At 44.8% G+C, this 19,303-nt stretch overlaps 1 protein-coding gene across 1 annotated transcript in view; it reads right to left on the bottom strand.

Annotated features, from left to right (window-relative positions):
• Positions 1–1,634: 1,634 nt before the first annotated feature.
• The window catches only part of CST7 (cystatin F), a 41,924-nt gene continuing 24,255 nt past the window's right edge, over positions 1,635–19,303 (bottom strand). The window contains exon 4 of the mRNA XM_077292305.1: positions 1,635–2,017. Coding sequence (XP_077148420.1) covers positions 1,889–2,017 — 129 coding nt within the window. The 3' untranslated portion in view covers positions 1,635–1,888. The remainder of the gene's footprint in view (positions 2,018–19,303) is intronic.

Genomic DNA, 19,303 nt, shown 5'->3' with positions numbered 1-19,303 from the left:
TTTGTACGTCGCAGACTTACTTGTTCCTCTGAGACCCTCGCCATTGGGGTCATAACAGTCCACCTTATTTTGGCACAGATGAATCTCAGTCTTTCAAAAAAAAATTGTGATGTACTCTCAGAGGATATACTGTATGTACACCGGTGTTGCTAACCTCCCCACAATCCGAGCCCCTTAGTTTTATTGCGGTTGTTTACAGTGTGGAAGGAAAACGACGAACACCCCTTTGACCTCAGTAAAAAGACACTACCCTTTACGCCAAACTACAGTTAGACCAATAGAACAAGTTGCCCCACCCAACTGCATGGGTTTCTCAGTCGACTCAGCCCAAGGTTCCCTTGACCCCAGACCCTTAGCAAATTGGAGTGTCTCTGGCGAAGACAACGATCCACCCGGATAGCCAAAGTCATGGACGCCTCAAGGAAAACCAGAACTTCAGGCAAAGCAAAAGCATCCTTTACCCTTACAGATAACCTTTGACAGAACTGGCTACGGAGCGAGGGGTCATTCCACTTAGTATCTGTGGACAACCTCCAAAACTTGGAGCAAAACTCCTCTGCTGGCCGGTCTCCCTGCTGAAGCTGACGTAGCGTAGTCTCGGCCAAGGAGATGCGATCAGGGTCGTCGTATATATGACCTAGCTCCTAAAAAAATTCCTCAACCATCCAAAGTGACAGTCGGCCGATAGAGAAAATGCCAAGTCTTGGGGTTCACCCTGAAGGAAGGACAATCTCCACTTGTTGTTTTTCGGTTTCTGAGGAGTGAGGATATAACTTAAAGGGAACCTGTCACCCCGTTTTTTCAGTATGAGATAAAAATACCGTTAAATAGGGCCTGAGCTGTGCTTTACAATAGTGTAAAAAAGCCGAAAAAGAGCACGATCTGTGCTATTCCCCTGGTTATCCGTGGCGGTGGCCATCTTCCTGAGGCCGCGCGTGCGCAGATGGAGTGCTCTGCTTCCCGGGGCTTCAGGAAAATGGCCGCGGGATGCCACGCGTGCGCAGATTGAGATCGCGGTGGCCATTTTCCTGAAGCAGAGTTCGCATTTCGGCTGTTGCGCATGCGAGAACCACTATGCCAACGCAGGGAAGATAAGCAAGAGGTGGTGGAGAAACAGCCATTTCACCACGCCCTTTTAACCAGACCAGCGTGATTGACAGGTGAAAACAGCGACTCTTGTAAGGTATTTCGGCAGCATATGTGGGGAATCAGGGGACAAAAAATACACTATTGTAAAGCACAGCTCAGGCCCTATTTATCGGTATTTTTATCTCATACTGAAAAAACAGGGTGACAGGTTCCCTTTAAAGTAAAGCTTACAGGCCTCCCTGAAAACAACAAACTCGTCTCGCTCTCCCAGAGATCTTGTCAGGCAAAGCGATCATGGATTCCACTAGGGGTTGCCTGGGACCTGGGAGAGAAGCCACTGGGAAACTGCCTTTCTGACTAGTCTCCAGCAGCTTTTAAATCATGTTGTTTCCTGAAATGCCACAACGATTCAGAGTCAAACATACATTGCTGAAATCATAAATCCAGTGTCTGATACATGATTCCGTTTCCTTTAAGGTAAGACAACCCCTTTAAAATTGAAAAAAATTTATATTGTATGCATTCAAAACACGTTTCGTATTTAATCACGATGAGATTTATTTTCTTATAAAGACAAATACACTGAATAGTCGGTGATGTTGGGTGCTATTGTCAGTAAATCTTTGCTTGAGAAACGCAGGTGTGTATCAGTGTTAAACCCATTGAATCATAAAATAAATTTTTGGTGATGTGGATGTGTCTTCTCTGATGTGTAGATATGAACGCTTTCAACAATATTTATTTACAGTTTTATTTGTACATTTCTCCCATGCGGTGGTATCTGTGCTCAGCAGATACTTCAGCCCTTTAGGAAGTTGCTGTGGTCTCGTGTTCTGTGTGCTGCTAGATCCGGACTGCACTCCAGGACAGACAGTTTCTCAAAGTGCAACCAGCTGATTTTCCACACCTCAGAATAACATGTGACCACCTAAACGAGAGAAAAACAGAAAAAGTCAGGGCCTATAACATCATAGGGTGTGTCACTTACAAATTTCAAGTGGAGGGGTATCCTGGGGTCAGCTTATTGTGCAAAGAACAAATATATTCTTCATCTGATATTTATAAATAATAGTCCCACGGGTACGCCTCCATCCGTATCTTGTTGTCACATGTGGTCATTTGACCTAATAACTGCATTTAAAAAGTAAATGTAAAAACTTTGAAACGGTTTAACCCCTTAATGACCGCCAATACGTCTTTTAACTGACCTGAGATATTGTTATGAACTGGTGGTTTAGGAGCAACATGGGACGTGCTCTGGAGGAGGTGGTACCTGTACTGACTGCAGTTCCTGAGCTTAACACAACACTAGAAGTAGCCGTGGGATGTTCCTGTCACTCCCTAGACACCTCGTCACAGCCGGAGGACTAACTACCCCTAAAGATAGAAACAGGAAAGCTATCTTGCCTCAGAAAATCCCCAAAGGATAGGACAGCCCCCCACAAATATTGACTGTGAGTGGAGAGGGAAATGACATACGCAGAATGAAACCAGGATGTAGCAAAGGAGGCCAGTCTAGCTAGATAGATAGAACAGGACAGAATACTGTGCGGTCAGTATTAAAAACTAAAAAAATCCACCACAGAGTTTACAAAAATCTCCACACCTGACTAAAGGTGTGGAGGGTAAATCTGCTTCCCAGAGCTTCCAGATTAACTGAATAAATCCATACTGACAAGCTGGACTAGAAAAAACATAGAAAGTGCAGAAAGATTAAGTCCACAACAAGTGGACTGCAAAAGAACAAAGCAAGGACTTATCTTTGCTGAACTGGTCAGAATATCAGGGAAATCCAAGCAGAGATGTGAATCCAACCAGGAACCATTGACAACTGGCACAGGCTGAAGGATAGAACCAGGCTAAATAGCCGAGCCAGAAAGACAATCAGTGGAAGCAGCTGCTGACTACTAAATCCAAGGAGCAGCAGTACCACTTAAATCCACCGGAGGGAGCTCAAGAGCGGAATTCACAACAGTACCCCCCCTTGAGGAGGGGTCACCGAACCCTCACCAGAGCCCCCAGGCCGATCAGGACGAGCCAAGTGAAAAGCACGAACCAAATCGGCGGCATGGACATCGGAGGCAACCACCCAAGAATTATCCTCCTGGCCATAACCCTTCCACTTGACAAGATACTGAAGCCTCCGCCTCGAAAAATGAGAATCCAAAATTTTCTCCACCACATATTCCAACTCCCCATCAACCAACACCGGGGCAGGAGGATCAACAGAGGGAACAACGGGCACCACATATCTCCGCAACAAAGATCTATGGAAAACATTATGGATGGCAAAAGAGGCTGGAAGGGCTAAACGAAAAGATACCGGATTGATAATCTCAGAAATCTTATAAGGACCAATAAACCGAGGCTTGAACTTAGGGGAAGAAACCGTCATAGGAACATGACGAGAAGATAACCAGACTAAATCCCCCACCCGAAGCCGGGGACCAACACACCGACGGCGGTTAGCAAAATGTTGAGCCTTTTCCTGAGACAACGTCAAATTGTCTACCACATGAGTCCAAATCTGCTGTAACCTGTCCATTACAGAATCCACACCAGGACAATTAGAAGGCTCAACCTGCCCCGAAGAAAAACGAGGATGAAAACCAAAATTACAAAAGAAAGGCGAAACCAAAGTAGCCGAACTAGCCCGATTATTAAGGGCAAACTCGGCCAACGGCAAGAAAGCCACCCAATCATCCTGGTCAGCAGACACAAAGCATCTCAAATAGGTTTCCAAGGTCTGATTAGTTTGCTCAGTTTGGCCATTTGTCTGAGGATGAAACGCCGAAGAAACAGACAAATCAATGCCCATCCTAGCACAAAAGGCCCACCAAAACCTAGAAACAAACTGGGAACCTCTGTCAGACACAATATTCTCCGGAATGCCATGCAAATGAACCACATGCTGAAAGAACAATGGAACCAAATCAGAGGAGGAAGGCAATTTAGGCAAAGGTACCAAATGGACTATTTTAGAGAACCGGTCACAAACCACCCAGATAACAGACATCTTCTGGGAAACAGGAAGATCCGAAATAAAATCCATGGAAATATGCGTCCAGGGCCTCTCAGGGACCGGCAAAGGCAAAAGCAACCCACTAGCGCGGGAACAGCAAGGCTTGGCCCGGGCACAAGTCCCACAGGACTGCACAAAAGAACGCACATCCTGCGACAAGGAAGGCCACCAAAAGGACCTAGCAACCAAATCTCTGGTACCAAAAATCCCAGGATGACCAGCCAACACTGAACAATGAACCTCAGAAATTACCTTACTAGTCCATCTATCAGGAACAAACAGCTTCCCCACTGGACAGCGGTCAGGTTTATCAGCCTGAAATTCTTGAAGCACCCGCCGCAAATCAGGGGAGATGGCAGAAAGAATCACACCTTCTTTAAGAATACCAACCGGCTCAAGGACTCCAGGAGAATCAGGCAAAAAACTCCTAGAGAGGGCATCAGCCTTAACATTCTTAGATCCCGGAATATACGAGACCACAAAATCAAAACGGGAGAAAAACAGGGACCATCGAGCCTGTCTAGGGTTGGCCGACTCGAGGTAAATCAGATTCTTATGATCGGTCAAGACCACAACGCGGTGCTTGGCTCCCTCAAGCCAATGTCGCCACTCCTCAAATGCCCACTTCATAGCCAACAACTCCCGATTGCCAACGTCATAATTGCGCTCTGCAGGCGAAAACTTTCTGGAAAAAAAAAAGCACACGGCTTCATCAAAGAACCATCAGAATTCCTCTGAGACAATACGGCCCCTGCCCCAATCTCAGAAGCGTTAACCTCAACCTGAAAAGGAAGAGAAACATCCGGCTGACGCAACATAGGGGCAGAAGTAAATCGGCGTTTAAGCTCCTGAAAGGCCTCAACAGCCGCAGAGGACCAATTCGTCACCTCAGCGCCTTTCTTCGTCAAATCGGTCAGGGGCTTAACCACACTGGAAAAGTTGGCAATGAAACGGCGATAAAAATTAGCAAAGCCCAAAAATTTCTGAAGGCTCTTCACCGATGTGGGTTGAATCCAGTCATGAATGGCTTGGACCTTAACAGGATCCATTTCTATAGACGAGGGAGAAAAAATAAAACCCAAAAAAGAGACCTTCTGAACTCCAAATAGGCACTTAGACCCCTTCACAAATAAAGCATTATCACGAAGGATCTGGAATACCATCCTGACCTGCTTCACATGAGACTCCCAATCATCGGAAAAAATCAAAATATCATCCAAATACACAATCATGAATTTATCAAGATAGTTGTGGAAAATATCATGCATGAAGGACTGAAATACAGAAGGAGCATTAGAGAGCCCGAAAGGCATCACAAGGTATTCAAAATGGCCTTCGGGCGTATTAAATGCAGCTTTCCATTCGTCACCCTGTTTAATACGAACAATATTATATGCCCCTCGAAGGTCAATCTTAGTAAACCAACTAGCCCCCTTGATCCGAGCAAACAAATCAGAAAGCAAAGGTAAAGGGTATTGGAATTTGACCGTGATCTTATTAAGAAGGCGATAATCAATACAGGGTCTCAAGGAGCCATCCTTCTTGGCAACAGAAAAGAATCCCGCTCCCAATGGTGAGGAAGACGGCCAAATATGCCCCTTCTCCAAAGACTCCTTAACATAACTCCGCATGGCGGCATGCTCTGGTACAGACAGATTGAAAAGTCGGCCCTTAGGGAACTTACAGCCAGGAATCAAGTTAATAGCACAATCACAGTCCCTATGTGGAGGAAGGGAACTGGACTTGGGCTCAAATACATCCTGGAAATCCGACAAAAACTCAGGAACTTCAGAAGAGGGGGAAGAGGAGATTGACATCAAAGGAACATCACTATGCACCCCTTGACAACCCCAACTAGTCACAGACATAGATTTCCAATCCAGCACCGGATTATGTCCCTGTAACCATGGAAAACCCAGTACAACAACATCATGCAAATTATGCAACACCAGAAAACGGCAATCTTCCTGATGTGCTGGAGCCATGCACATGGTCAGCTGAGTCCAATACTGAGGTTTATCCTTGGCCAACGGTGTAGCATCAATGCCCCTCAAAGGAATAGGGCTCTGCAAAGGCTGCAAGGAAAAACCACAGCGCCTGGCGAATTCCAAGTCCATCAAGTTCAGGGCAGTGCCTGAATCCACAAATGCCATGACAGAAAAGGACGATAATGAGCAAATCAAGGTCACAGATAAGAGAAATTTAGGCTGTACAGTACTGATGGTAACAGACCTAGCGACCCTCTTAGTACGCTTAGGGCAATCAGAAATAACATGAGCAGAATCACCACAGTAAAAACACAGCCTATTCTGGCGTCTGAATCCCTGCCGTTCTGCTCTAGTCAAAATCCTATCACATTGCATAGGCTCAGGACTCTGCTCAGAGGATACTGCCATATGGTGCACAACTTTGCGCTCGTGCAGGCGCCGATCAATCTGAATGGCTAGAGACATAGATTCGCTCAAACCAGCAGGCGTGGGGAACCCCACCATAACATCTTTAAGGGCTTCAGAAAGACCCTTTCTGAAAATTGCTGCCAGAGCCTCCTCATTCCATTTAGTGAGCACAGACCATTTTCTAAATTTCTGGCAGTATACTTCTGCCACTTCCTGACCCTGACACAGGGCCAACAAGGTCTTTTCTGCATGATCCACAGAATTAGGTTTGTCATACAATAATCCGAGCGCTTGAAAAAATGCGTCTACATTAAGCAATGCCGGATCCCCTGATTCAAGGGAGAATGCCCAGTCCTGAGGGTCACCACGCAGCAGAGATGACAATTTTAACCTGCTGAATGGAATCACCAGAGGAACGGGGTTTCAAGGCAAAAAACAATTTGCAGTTATTTTTAAAGTTCAAAAACTTGGATCTGTCCCCAAAAAACAAATCAGGGGTAGGAATTCTAGGCTCTAAAGCCGGAGTCTGGACAACATAATCTTGGATACTCTGTACTCTTGCAGCAAGTTGATCCACACGAGAAAACAAAACCTGAACATCCATGCCAGCGCCAAAATCCTGAACCACCCAGAGATTAAGAGGAAAAAAAAGAGAAAACAGACTGCAGAAAAAAAAATGGCTCAGAACTTCCTTTTCCTTCTTTTGAGATGCATTTAATTCATTTTTGGCCAGTTGTACTGTTATGAACTGGTGGTTTAGGAGCAACATGGGACGTGCTCTGGAGGAGGTGGTACCTGTACTGACTGCAGTTCCTGAGCTTAACACAACACTAGAAGTAGCCGTGGGATGTTCCTGTCACTCCCTAGACACCTCGTCACAGCCGGAGGACTAACTACCCCTAAAGATAGAAACAGGAAAGCTATCTTGCCTCAGAAAATCCCCAAAGGATAGGACAGCCCCCCACAAATATTGACTGTGAGTGGAGAGGGAAATGACATACGCAGAATGAAACCAGGATGTAGCAAAGGAGGCCAGTCTAGCTAGATAGATAGAACAGGACAGAATACTGTGCGGTCAGTATTAAAAACTAGAAAAATCCACCACAGAGTTTACAAAAATCTCCACACCTGACTAAAGGTGTGGAGGGTAAATCTGCTTCCCAGAGCTTCCAGATTAACTGAATAAATCCATACTGACAAGCTGGACTAGAAAAAACATAGAAAGTGCAGAAAGATTAAGTCCACAACAAGTGGACTGCAAAAGAACAAAGCAAGGACTTATCTTTGCTGAACTGGTCAGAATATAAGGGAAATCCAAGCAGAGATGTGCATCCAACCAGGAACCATTGACAACTGGCACAGGCTGAAGGATAGAACCAGGCTAAATAGCCGAGCCAGAAAGACAATCAGTGGAAGCAGCTGCTGACTACTAAATCCAAGGAGCAGCAGTACCACTTAAAACCACCGGAGGGAGCCCAAGAGCAGAACTCACAAAAGTGCCACTTACAACCACCGGAGGGAGCCCAAGAGCGGAATTCACAACAGATATAAGAGAATAACATCCCATACAGGTGACAATCCAGCAGCTGTCAGCTGACAACTTGCTGCATCAGCCACGATCAGTGTTTGTTCCATCCATATCTGTTTAACCCCTTAGATGCTGCTGTCAATAGTGACTACATTATTATAAATGGTTGTGTGTCGGCTTCCTCTTTATCCCAGTTAGTGCCCTCAGATCATGATTTTGTGGTCCCGATTAGGGTTGAGCGAAACGGGTCGGCAATTTTCAGAAGTCGCCGACTTTTGGCAAAGTCGGGTTTCATGAAACCCGACCCGACCCCTGTGGGGGGTCGGCCATGAAGTCGGCGATCTTCTGAATCTGGAATCGGAATTCCGATACCGATTCCCGATATGTTTAAGATATCGGGAATTGGTATCGGAATTCAGATTTAAGTGTAAAATAAAGAATTAAAATAAAAAATATCGCTATACTTACCCTCTGACAGGCCCTGGTACTAACCGGGAACCTTCCTTCCTTAGAATCAGCCTTCCAGGACCTTGCGGTGATGTCGCGGCTTGTGATTGGCCGCCCATGTGACCGCTCGCGTGACCAATCACAAGCCGCGACGTCACCGTGACGTCACCGAAGGTCCTGGAAGGGCTGATTCTTAGGAAGGAAGGCTGCCGGAACGAAGCCGAGTGTGAGTATATTCCTATTAGGTATATACACGCCCTGCTTCTTTCCGGCAGCCTTCCTTCCTAAGAATCAGCCCTTCCAGGACCTTCGGTGACGTCACGGTGACGTCGCGGCTTGTGATTGGTCGCGTGAGCGGTCACATGGGCGGCCGCGCGACCAATCACAAGCCGCGACGTCACCGTGACGTCACCGCAAGGTCCTGGAAGGCTGATTCTAAGGAAGGAAGATTCCCGGTTAGTACCAGGGCCCGTCAGAGGGTAAGTATAGCGATATTTTTTATTTTAATTCTTTATTTTACACTTAAATATGGATCCCAGGGCCTGAAGGAGAGTTTCCGCTCCTTCAGACCCTGGGAACCATTGGAAACCCAATGCACTGCATTGGGTTTCGAGTTTCGGCCGACCCCGACTTTTTTATAGGATCGTGTTATGACCCCAATGGCAGAGGGTCTCAGAAAAAAATACCAAGTCTGCAAACATAAAAACCAGCTCATAGGGCAGTGGTAACTGGGCTGACCGTTTATCTAATCCTAGCACCACAAATAGCAGCAGCCGGGGAACGTGCCTACGTTGGTTCTAGACATCTCGCGCCAGCCGGAGAACTAACTAACCCTAGAAGGGAAAAGATAGACCTTTCTTGCCTCCAGAGAAAAGACCCCAAAAGTTGGATACAAGCCCCCAACAAATAATAACGGTGAGGTAAGAAGAAAAGACAAACGTAAGAATGAACTAGGTATTTAGCAAAGAGAGGCCCACTGACTAATAGCAGAATATAGTAAGATAACTTATACGGTCAACAAAAACCCTATCAAAAATATCCACGCTGGATATTCAAGAACCCCCGAACCGTCTAACGGCCCGGGGGGAGAATACCAGCCCCCTAGAGCTTCCAGCAAAAACAGGAATCACATTTACTACAAGCTGGACAAAAAATAAGAGCAATGCAAATAACCAAAAAACAAGAAAGCAGGACTTAGCTTAATTTTGCAATAACCAGGACCAGCAGACAGGAGCAAACAGAAAGGACTGATTACAACGATGCCAGGCACCAGACTGAGAATTCAGGAAGTCTATATAGCAACACCCCTGGACTAACGACCCAGGTGGGTGCCAAACTAGGGAAAGACAATCTCAGAGTCATACCACTAGTGACCACAAGAGGGAGCCAAAAAAGTCTAATTCACAACAGGATCGGCCGATTTCACTCGACCCGACTTTTGAAAAAGTCGGGTTTCGTGAAACCCGACCCTATAAAAGTAAAGGTCGCTCAACCCTAGTCCTGATGATTGCAATGGCAGTTCACGACCAAAGACCTTAGAGTCTGACGGCTATAGTAATCTGTTCAGAAGTTAGAAGCATATAGGTGGTAAAAATACACATTTTCATTTCTGCTGTGCCACTTTGCATTAATTCCTGAAAAGCACCTGAATGGTTAATAAACTACCTGACAGCAGTGTTCAATATATCAGGGGGTGTGGTTTTTAAAATGGTATAACTTTTGGGTGTTTCCCAATATATAGGACCCCTAAAGGCACTTCAAACATGGATAAGTCCCTAAAAAATTAAATTTTGTAAATTTCCTTTAAAAAATGAAAAATTACTGCTACATTTTTAAACTTCCTAAAATGCTAACAAAACAAAATAACATTTTACAAATGGTGCTGATATAAAGCAGACATGTGGGAAATGTTATTTATTAATGCTTTGTTGTGGTGTGACCAACTGGAATAAAGGGATAATCATTAAAAGTTTGAAAATTGCACATTTTTAAACATTTTTCTCAAATTTCTGATATTTTTTTATAAATAAACAAAATATATTGACCTAAATTTACCATTATCATAAAGTATAATGTGTCACGAAAAAAACAATCTCAAAATCACTGGGATTTGTTGAAGCGTTCCAGAGTTATTACCACAAAGTGACACTGGTCAGATTTCAAAAATTTGGCTCCGTCACTAAGGGGTTAATATGGCCACATGATGTGACTTTCTATGGACGCTTTCCTTTGAAACATTTCCAAAAGTGGTTTCCTTAGGGAAAAATGCAGTAACATCAAAGGGAAAAGGTTCACAAAGACATAACTATATCCCAATAGAAAAGATCCATGCTATTCAAGAAGTTGTCCAACCCCGAAATCCAAGTTACATTGATAGAATGGCTTTTTTTCCCGTCTCCCATGACAGCACACCTGAGAGAGGGATCCGCCCAGTCGGGACAGGAAACCTACTGAAATAAAAGGGCGGTACCTCTCCCTCGCTTCAGTTGGGTTTCCTGTCCTGATGGGAACCCTTGTGCTGAATCACGGCGGTATTGATGGAAGATCCACTTACCCGCTCCTGTCCCGGCACTGGAAGCGCAGGCAGGGCGCCTGTATGTCGGCCTTCAGGAGACGGTGGCGCCGTTCGCAGATCCTGCGGGCTCTTGCGTTCGTGAGGGCGTCGGTCCAGCACAGTCCGGACTCTTGGGGCCCTGCCACGCCGCTCTCTCCCCCTCGGCTGGGCAACTTCCGGGTGCGCGGCTGACGTTGCGCGCAAGGTACGCTGGGAATGGGCCTGCCTGCATGACGTCAGACCGTAGCGCCGGATCCAAGATGGCGGCGCCCATGGAACGAACGCCGGAGATGTTACAGGCTTCCCTGCCGGTGTACAGAGGGGGAGAGGAGCTTATGGTTACCGGAAGAGGTGGGGAGCATTGAGGATGACCCTTTATTAAGGGTAAAATAGCGCAGAACATCGCTCATTTCCGTACAAATTTCCAGAGATGGAGGATCGTATGGAGCATCAGCAGCAGCCATTACAGCAGCAACAGCAAGAGCCCTTATCAGGTGATACACCTGCTCACCAACGTGCTAAGGGCCGCTCGAGTGGAAGGAGTGGCAATCGTCCTGGCCGGACATCTCAGGATTCTTCAACCTCCAGGAGGAACGTTCCCCGTGCTCCTAGTCCACCTCGAAATCCAGTACCCTTTATGGTCAGCGGGTGGTGAGTGATCTACGTGAATGTCACCCTGGTGGTAATGGGCTACATTTTCTGTTTACTTGGCAGGCGCCGAGGAAGGCTAGTCCAAGACAAAGAATAAGGAATGTGTCCTCTGTAGAGCTCCGTTGGCAGTCCAGTGGCAGAAGAGTCTTTGTGTAGATTGCATCCAAAAGACCATCCAGGAAGAGACTTTGCCTCTAGTCTTAGAGCGATAATCAGAGCTGAAGTAGAAGGCTCTGTTAAAGCAGCCCTTAAGAAAAAGGGTAGTAGAGACCTAGAACCATTCTGTTTCCGAGTTTTCTCATTCTGATGAGGAATGTCAGGAAGAACCATTATCTCCCCGCTCCTCCTCCTCTAGGTCCTCTGGCTCCTCTTCAGATAGTGATGTTGGGGGCTGTCCGTGCTTTCTAACTGAGAACATGGACAAGTTGGTAAAAGTCGTTAGAGCTTCAATGGGCCTAAAGGATGAGAAAGCAGCCAAATCCCTGGAGGACATTATGTTTGGGGGTTTAGAGGAAAAGCGAAAGCGTACCTTTCCAGTTAACTCCAAAGTAAAGGCCCATATAGAGAAGGAATGGAGGAAGCCAGAGAAATCGGGTAATCTGCCCTCGGCTTCTAAAAGACGTTACCCCTTTGAGGAGAAGGATTCGGAGACATGGGATAAGGTTCCAAAGATGGATGGTGCAGTAGCTAAATCTTCTAAAAAACTATCCCTTCCCTTAGAAGACTCTGGCGTGTTAAGGGATCCCTTAGACAAGAAAGCGGATGGGTTCCTAAGACACACCTGGGAAGCAACCGCAGGGGGTTTAATTAAAACCGGCAATTGCAGGAACCTGTGTCGCACGTTCCCTTATTGTCTGGTTACAGCAAAGAGAGGAGCAGTTGAAATCTAAAGCTCCAAGGGATGAAATTTTAACCAATGTGACTATGGCTAAAGGAGCGGCAGCCTTTATAGCAGACTCTTCGGCAGACTCCGTAAGGCTGGCGGCTAGAGCTGCAAGTTTATCCAATCCGGCTAGACGTGCTCTCTGGTTGAAGTTCTGGTTTGTTCTATACCATGTGATGGCCATTTCCTCTTTGGTAAAAAATTGGAAGACATTTTAGAGAAAGCCGGAGATAGGAAAAAGGGTTTTCCTCGCTTTCCAGTGGACTTTAGAAAGCCTTATTTTCGGAGGAGCAAATTTTAGTAGGGGCTGCCCCCCGGGAGATAGAAGGAATTGGGACTCCAGAGACAGAAGGGGATCTGGATATATGTTTAAAGGTCCCTCGACATCAGCAAAAAAAAGCCCTCCCAATGACGCCAGGCCAGTGGGGGGGAAGGCTTTCGTCTTTTTTCCTAGCCTGGGTAAACATCTCCCCCAGTCATTGGACTCTGAAAGTGGTCAAAGACGGCCTAAAAATAGATTTTGTTTATCCACCGCGACAGACTTTTGTTTCAACACCCCAAAGAAAAACCCCGGAAGAGCAGCTAGCCTTGGAAACAGAGGTATTAGAGCTGGTATCAAAATGAGTTCTGGTAGAAGTTCCAGGGGAAGAGCAGGGAAAAGGTTTTTATTCCCCTCTTTTTTTTTATATGAAAACCAGACGGGTCACTAAGAACCATTGTCAATTTAAAAAAATCTCAACCAATCGGTAGTAAACTGTTCCTTCAAGATGGAATCTGTGAATACAGCGATAAAACTCTTGTTCCCACAGTGTTTCATGGCAGCTATTGATTTAAAGGACGCCTACTACCATGTCCCAATTCATCGAGACTTCCAGAAATTTCTAAGGGTAGCAGTTTATGTCCAAGGTTGTCTCAGACACTATCAGTACGTTGCCCTCCCATTCGGCCTGTCGATAGCGCCAAGAATTTTTACCAAGCTGATGTCAGAGGTCATGTCCTTCCTCCGCTCTCGGAACGTGGTGATAGTTCCGTATCTAGACGACTTCCTGATAATAGGGAATTCAGCAGCGCACTGCCTGACACAAATAAAAGAGGTTACGGCGACGCTAGAGTTGTTGGGATGGAAAATAAATCTCGCCAAATCACGGTTGACGCCGGAGCTAGTTCAGTCCTTTTTAGGCCTAGTTCTGGACTCCAGGCGTCAGCTTTGTCTCCTACCAGAAAACAAGCTGGTCAAAATTCTAAATCTTGTAGAGTCAGCAATTCAACACCCCGTAATGACATTGAGGAAGGCAATGTCCTTGTTGGGTTCTCTGACGTCCTGTATACCCGCAGTAAGATGGGCTCAGTTCCATCTAAGACTGTTGCAGTGGGAGGTCCTGTCTGCACAAAAATGGTTAAAAGGGCATTTAGAGGGGAAGCTACGCCTTTCATTGGAGGTAACAGATTCCCTAAAATGGTGGGCCATAAGAGATCATTTGGCGTCGGGGGTCCAGTGGATAACTCCGATAGAGCAGATCATCACCACAGATGCAAGCGGTACAGATTGGGGGGGGGGGGGGGCGCATTTAGGAACTCTCTCAATTCAGGGATCCTGGTCCTATCTAGAATCACAGCAGGCATCAAATTTAAGAGAGTTATGGGCTGTAGAAAGAGCTGTAAAACACTTCCTTCCCATTCTTCAGGGTCACCATACCAGAGTCATGTCAGACAATCGCGCAGTGGTTGCATATATCAACCACCAAGGGGGGACAAGATCCCCTTCCCTAATGAAGTCAGCATCTGTCCTCCTACAACTAGCAGAGCGCCACCTACTATCCTTCTCTGCTCTCCACATAAAAGGGGTCGAGAATACGAGAGCAGACTACCTAAGTCGCAAGACACTGAGACAGGGAGAGTGGTCATTGAATCCCTGGGTGTTTCAACAGATAGTGCAGGCTTGGGGCTTACCTGTAATAGATTTATTTGCCACTCTAAACAACAGGAAAGTAGAGAGTTTCTGTTCGTTAGACCCGAGGGAGAAACCTTTCCCGGTAGATGCTCTTCAGATTCAATGGAATTTCAGTCTCGCTTATGTGTTTCCACCGATAGCGATGATTCCAGCAGTGGTGAGAAAGATCAGAATGGAGCAGGCGAGAGTAATTCTGATTGCTCCATTTTGGCTGAAAAGACCTTGGTTTTCCCTCCTGAGACAGATGTCTATAACCGATCCATGGATTCTACCAGAGATTCCGGACCTGCTTACCCAGGGCCCAATATGCCACTCTCAGGTGAAGGGCTTCCATCTTGCAGCCTGGAATTTGAGAGGGCATTACTGAGTAGGCAGGGGTTTTCACCAGGGTTAGTCTCCACCTTGTTGAAAAGTAGAAAACTTTAGAATTTATGGTAGAACATGGAAAAAGTTTCTGGATTTTTCAGGGCAACCTCTGGGGGACGAGGCTCCTGTGGGTACTATTTTAGAATTTTTACAAGCGGGTTTACAACTAGGGTTGGCAACTAATACACTTAAGGTTCAGGTGTCGGCATTAGGAGCCTTATATAATTGCAATCTTGCCTCCAATAGGTGGGTGTCCCGCTTTATTAAATCCTGTAGTAGGTCTAGACCAGTGGTAATTCAGAGGGTTCCCCCATGGGATTTGAATCTGGTGTTAGACGCCCTAACCAAAAGTCCATTTGAACCTTTGCAGGAATCATCGGTAAAGGTACTCACTCTTAAAACGGTGCTCCTGGTAGCGATAACATCAGCCCGTAGGGTGAGTGACTTGCAGGCCCTGTCTATCTCCCCTCCTTACACGCAAATATTTGATGACAGAGTAGTACTCAGACCAGATCCGGCATACCTTCCGAAAGTGGTACTCAAGTTCCATAGAAGTCAAGAGATTGTGTTACCCTCTTTTTGTAATAATCCTAAGAACCAAGGGGAGGTGAAATTTCATACACTGGATGTAAGGAGAACTATTTTGCAGTACATATCCTTGACTAGTCAGTGGAAGATGGATCAATCCCTATTTGTAGCCTTCCAGGGTAGTAGAAAGGGATATGGGGTATCCAAGGGTACTATTGCTAGGTGGATTAGGGAGGCCATTTCCTTATCCTATGCTTCAAGTGGCGCCCCGATCCCTGAAGGCATCAAGGCTCACTCCACCAGAGCTGTGGCTACTTCCTGGGCAGAAAAAGCAGAGGTATCGATAGATCAAATTTGTAAGGTCGCTACCTGGTCCTCTCCGTCTACCTTCTTTAGACACTACCGGCTAGACCTATCCTCCTCAACTGACCTTACCTTTGGTAGAAGGGTGCTACAAGTGGTGGTCCCTCCCTAAGGTGTTTCTTTCTCCAAAAATCTCTCAGGTGTGCTGTCATGGGAGACGGGAAAACACCAAGGTTACTTACCGGTAGCCGGTTTTTCCGGAGCCCATGACAGCACCTGTATATTCCCTCCCTTCTTTTTTTACCCTTTGGTGCGCACTTTTTAGCTGGGTGTTTTTTGTTATTATTATGATGTGGTGGTGGATTGCCATGTGTACTAACCAAGGGGGCCTCTCATGCTCTGAAAACCAACTGAAGCGAGGGAGAGGTACCGCCCTTTTATTTCAGTAGGTTTCCTGTCCCGACTGGGCGGATCCCTCTCTCAGGTGTGCTGTCATGGGCTCCGGAAAAACCGGCTACCGGTAAGTAACCTTGGTGTATTTCCACATTGAGTCATTACATGGTGATGTGGAGATGTCAGTATGTAATGTGATGCTGAGACTTCCAATGTTATTTTGCCATATGAGGAATCTGACAGTTGGTTCCTAATGCACAACCCCTGGGTCGCATGAATCAGACATTGGTTCAATTATTGCCGCTGTTTTATTCTGAAATTCTGCCATGTTTCAGATAAAACATGCATTCAACCCATTCAAGACCTTGGGGTTTTCCGTTTTTGCATTTCCATTTTTTACTCCCCCTCTTCCCAGAGCCATAACTTTTTATTTTTCGGTCACTACCTAAACATGTATAGGTTCTTTTTTTATTAAGTAGTGAAAAAAATCCAAAGTTTGCAAAAAAAAAAGCTCAATTTTCTGAGGCCTGTAGCCATTTTGGGGGGGTTTTGGTAAATGCTTATTTTTTTGTGCATCAAGCTGACGTTTTTATTTACACCAATTTGGGGTAGATACGATGTTTGATTGCCTGTTATTGCAATGTGGTTGTGACCAAAAAAACATAATTATGGAGTTTTGATTTTTTCTTATTATGCTGTTTATTTACCGATCGGATTAATTAGTTTTATATTTTGACAGATTGGGCGTTTCTGAACTTGGCGATACCAAATAGGTCAAATTAACATGTGTCCAATTGTACCCAGGGCACTTCACATAAATACAACAACCAAATAAATATATATATATATATATATATATATATATATATATATATATATATATATATATATATATATATATATATATATATATATATATACACACACACACGAGAAATTCCAACAATATATATAATAATCAATATTTTATTATGTTCAAGGGAATTGTAAACTGTACTACAATAAAGGTACTCAGTAAATGCCGAAATAAATAGAAAGAGACCTAATTATACTTATAGTCCAAAAATTGTATAATGACTTTAGTAATTCTTATGTCGACATTGCTGTAAGAGTAACCAGTAACAAGCCCTCCAGAACCAATGAAAAGCTCATGGTTGAACAAAGTGGATAAGTGATAAGACATAAGGCAAAGTTTGCTTCTTCAATGTTTTTATGATCCATTAGTCAGATGTTTCTATGACTACAATTATAAGCATTTAAGATGTTTTTAACCATTTATTGACTAATACATCAAGTTTATGTGGTTTAGGATTGCACAGAGTTTCTCATGGGAAGAGATCGGAGACGTTCGTTTCTAGGCCATGGATACAAAATTTAAATGTTTATTCACCAAGCCTCTTAGTTATCACTTTTGCCTTGTGACTGTTCCATCATGATGGAAAATGCATTGTTCATCATCAAATTGTCCCTGAAAAATTGGGATAAGTTGCTCGTTATACCATTACCATTCTTTATTCATGGCAGCATTCTTAGGCAAAATTGTGAGTGAGCCGACGCCTTTGGATGAAAGCAACCCCATACATGCGTCGTCTCAGGATACTTTATTGTTGGCATGACACAGCAATCATGGTAGCATTCACCTTTTCTTCACCAAATAGTAATTCTTCCAGAATTCTGAAGGGGTCCTTCATAAAAGAAAATAACTTTATCCAATTCCTCTGCAGCGCAATCCCTATACTTTCTGCAGAATGTCACACTGAACTTGTTATTTTTCTTATAGAAGTGGACTCTTTGCTGCCCTTCTTGACACTAGGCCACCCTTCAAAAGCCCTTGCCTTACTGTGCATGCAGACACCTGCCTGCTGCAATTCTTGAGTAAGCTTTATCCTGGTTTTGAACCAGTCCCATAGTTGAATACTCTTTATGAGATTATTCTGGCACATGCTGGACTTTCATGGGTGCCCTGAAGTTTTCTTCATAGCATTTTAACCTTTCTGGACGATCTGATAAATGGTCGATCCCTTGGCAATGTTACAAGCAGCAATACTTGCCTATACAGCCCTTTTTGATGCAAAACAATGGATGCCTGCATGCATTTCCATGGAGGTACCAATGATTTTAACCCCTTCACGACATGTGCCATACTAGTGCGGCGCATGTCATGTCTCCCCCTTTGATGTGGGCTCCGGTGGTAAGCCTCATCTTTTCCGGCACATCAGGTGTTCAAAACTGCTGACATGTGCCTGAAGCAGCCGTGGGTGGAATCACAATCCACCCGCAGCTGTTAACCCGTTAAATGCCGCTGTCAAACTGACAAAAGCATTTAACGCACGCTTCCGACAATGGTGCCAGAAATCCGCCCATTGGTGACGCCAGTCATGTGATCGTGGGTCACCGATGGGTCGGCATGACAACCAGAGGTCTATTGCAGACGTCTATGGTTGTCAATGCCGGATTACTATGAGCGCCACCCGGAGGTAGGCGCTCATATCAAGTCAGCAATTCTGCTACATACAGGCGATCTGATCATTGCCTGTGTGTAGCAGAGCCGATCAGGCTATGGCAGCTTCTAGTCTCCCATGGAGACTATTGAAGCATGCCAAAAGTAATAAAAAAAAAAAAAAAAAGGTTTTAAAATTTTAAAAAAGTAAAAAAAATTATAAAAAGTTCAAATCACCCCCCCTTCGCCCTATTCAAAATAAAAAAAAAAATAAATAAATAAAATACACACATATTTGGCATAGCTGCGTTGAGAATTGCCCGATCTATCAAAATAAAAAAAATAATTAATCCAATTGCTTAAGAGTCTAATGAGAAACAAATTCAAAATTCAATGTTTTTTTGGTCGCCACAACGTTACATTAAATTGCAAAACGGGCAATTAAAAACATGGTATCATTAAAATCGTCAGCTCGGTGTGCAAAGATAAGCCCTCACCCAACCCGAGATCACGAAAAATGAAGACGCTACAGGTCTCAGAAAATGATGCTTTTTTTTTTCTCATGTTTGGTGTATATGAACAGTTTTAGCATTTGGTGAACATGGTAAAAAAAAAAAATCCAACAAACAGTTGTGGAATTGCACTTTTTTACAATTTCACCGCACTTGGAATTTTTTTCCTGTTTTTTTGAGTACACGATATGGTAAAACCAATTGTGTCGTTCAAAAGTACAACTCGTCCAACAAAAAACA

The sequence above is a fragment of the Ranitomeya variabilis genome, chromosome 2 (genome assembly GCF_051348905.1).
Source record: "Ranitomeya variabilis isolate aRanVar5 chromosome 2, aRanVar5.hap1, whole genome shotgun sequence".
NCBI classification, from domain to species: Eukaryota; Metazoa; Chordata; class Amphibia; order Anura; family Dendrobatidae; genus Ranitomeya; species Ranitomeya variabilis.
This window is presented reverse-complemented; position numbering and strand designations above follow the sequence as displayed.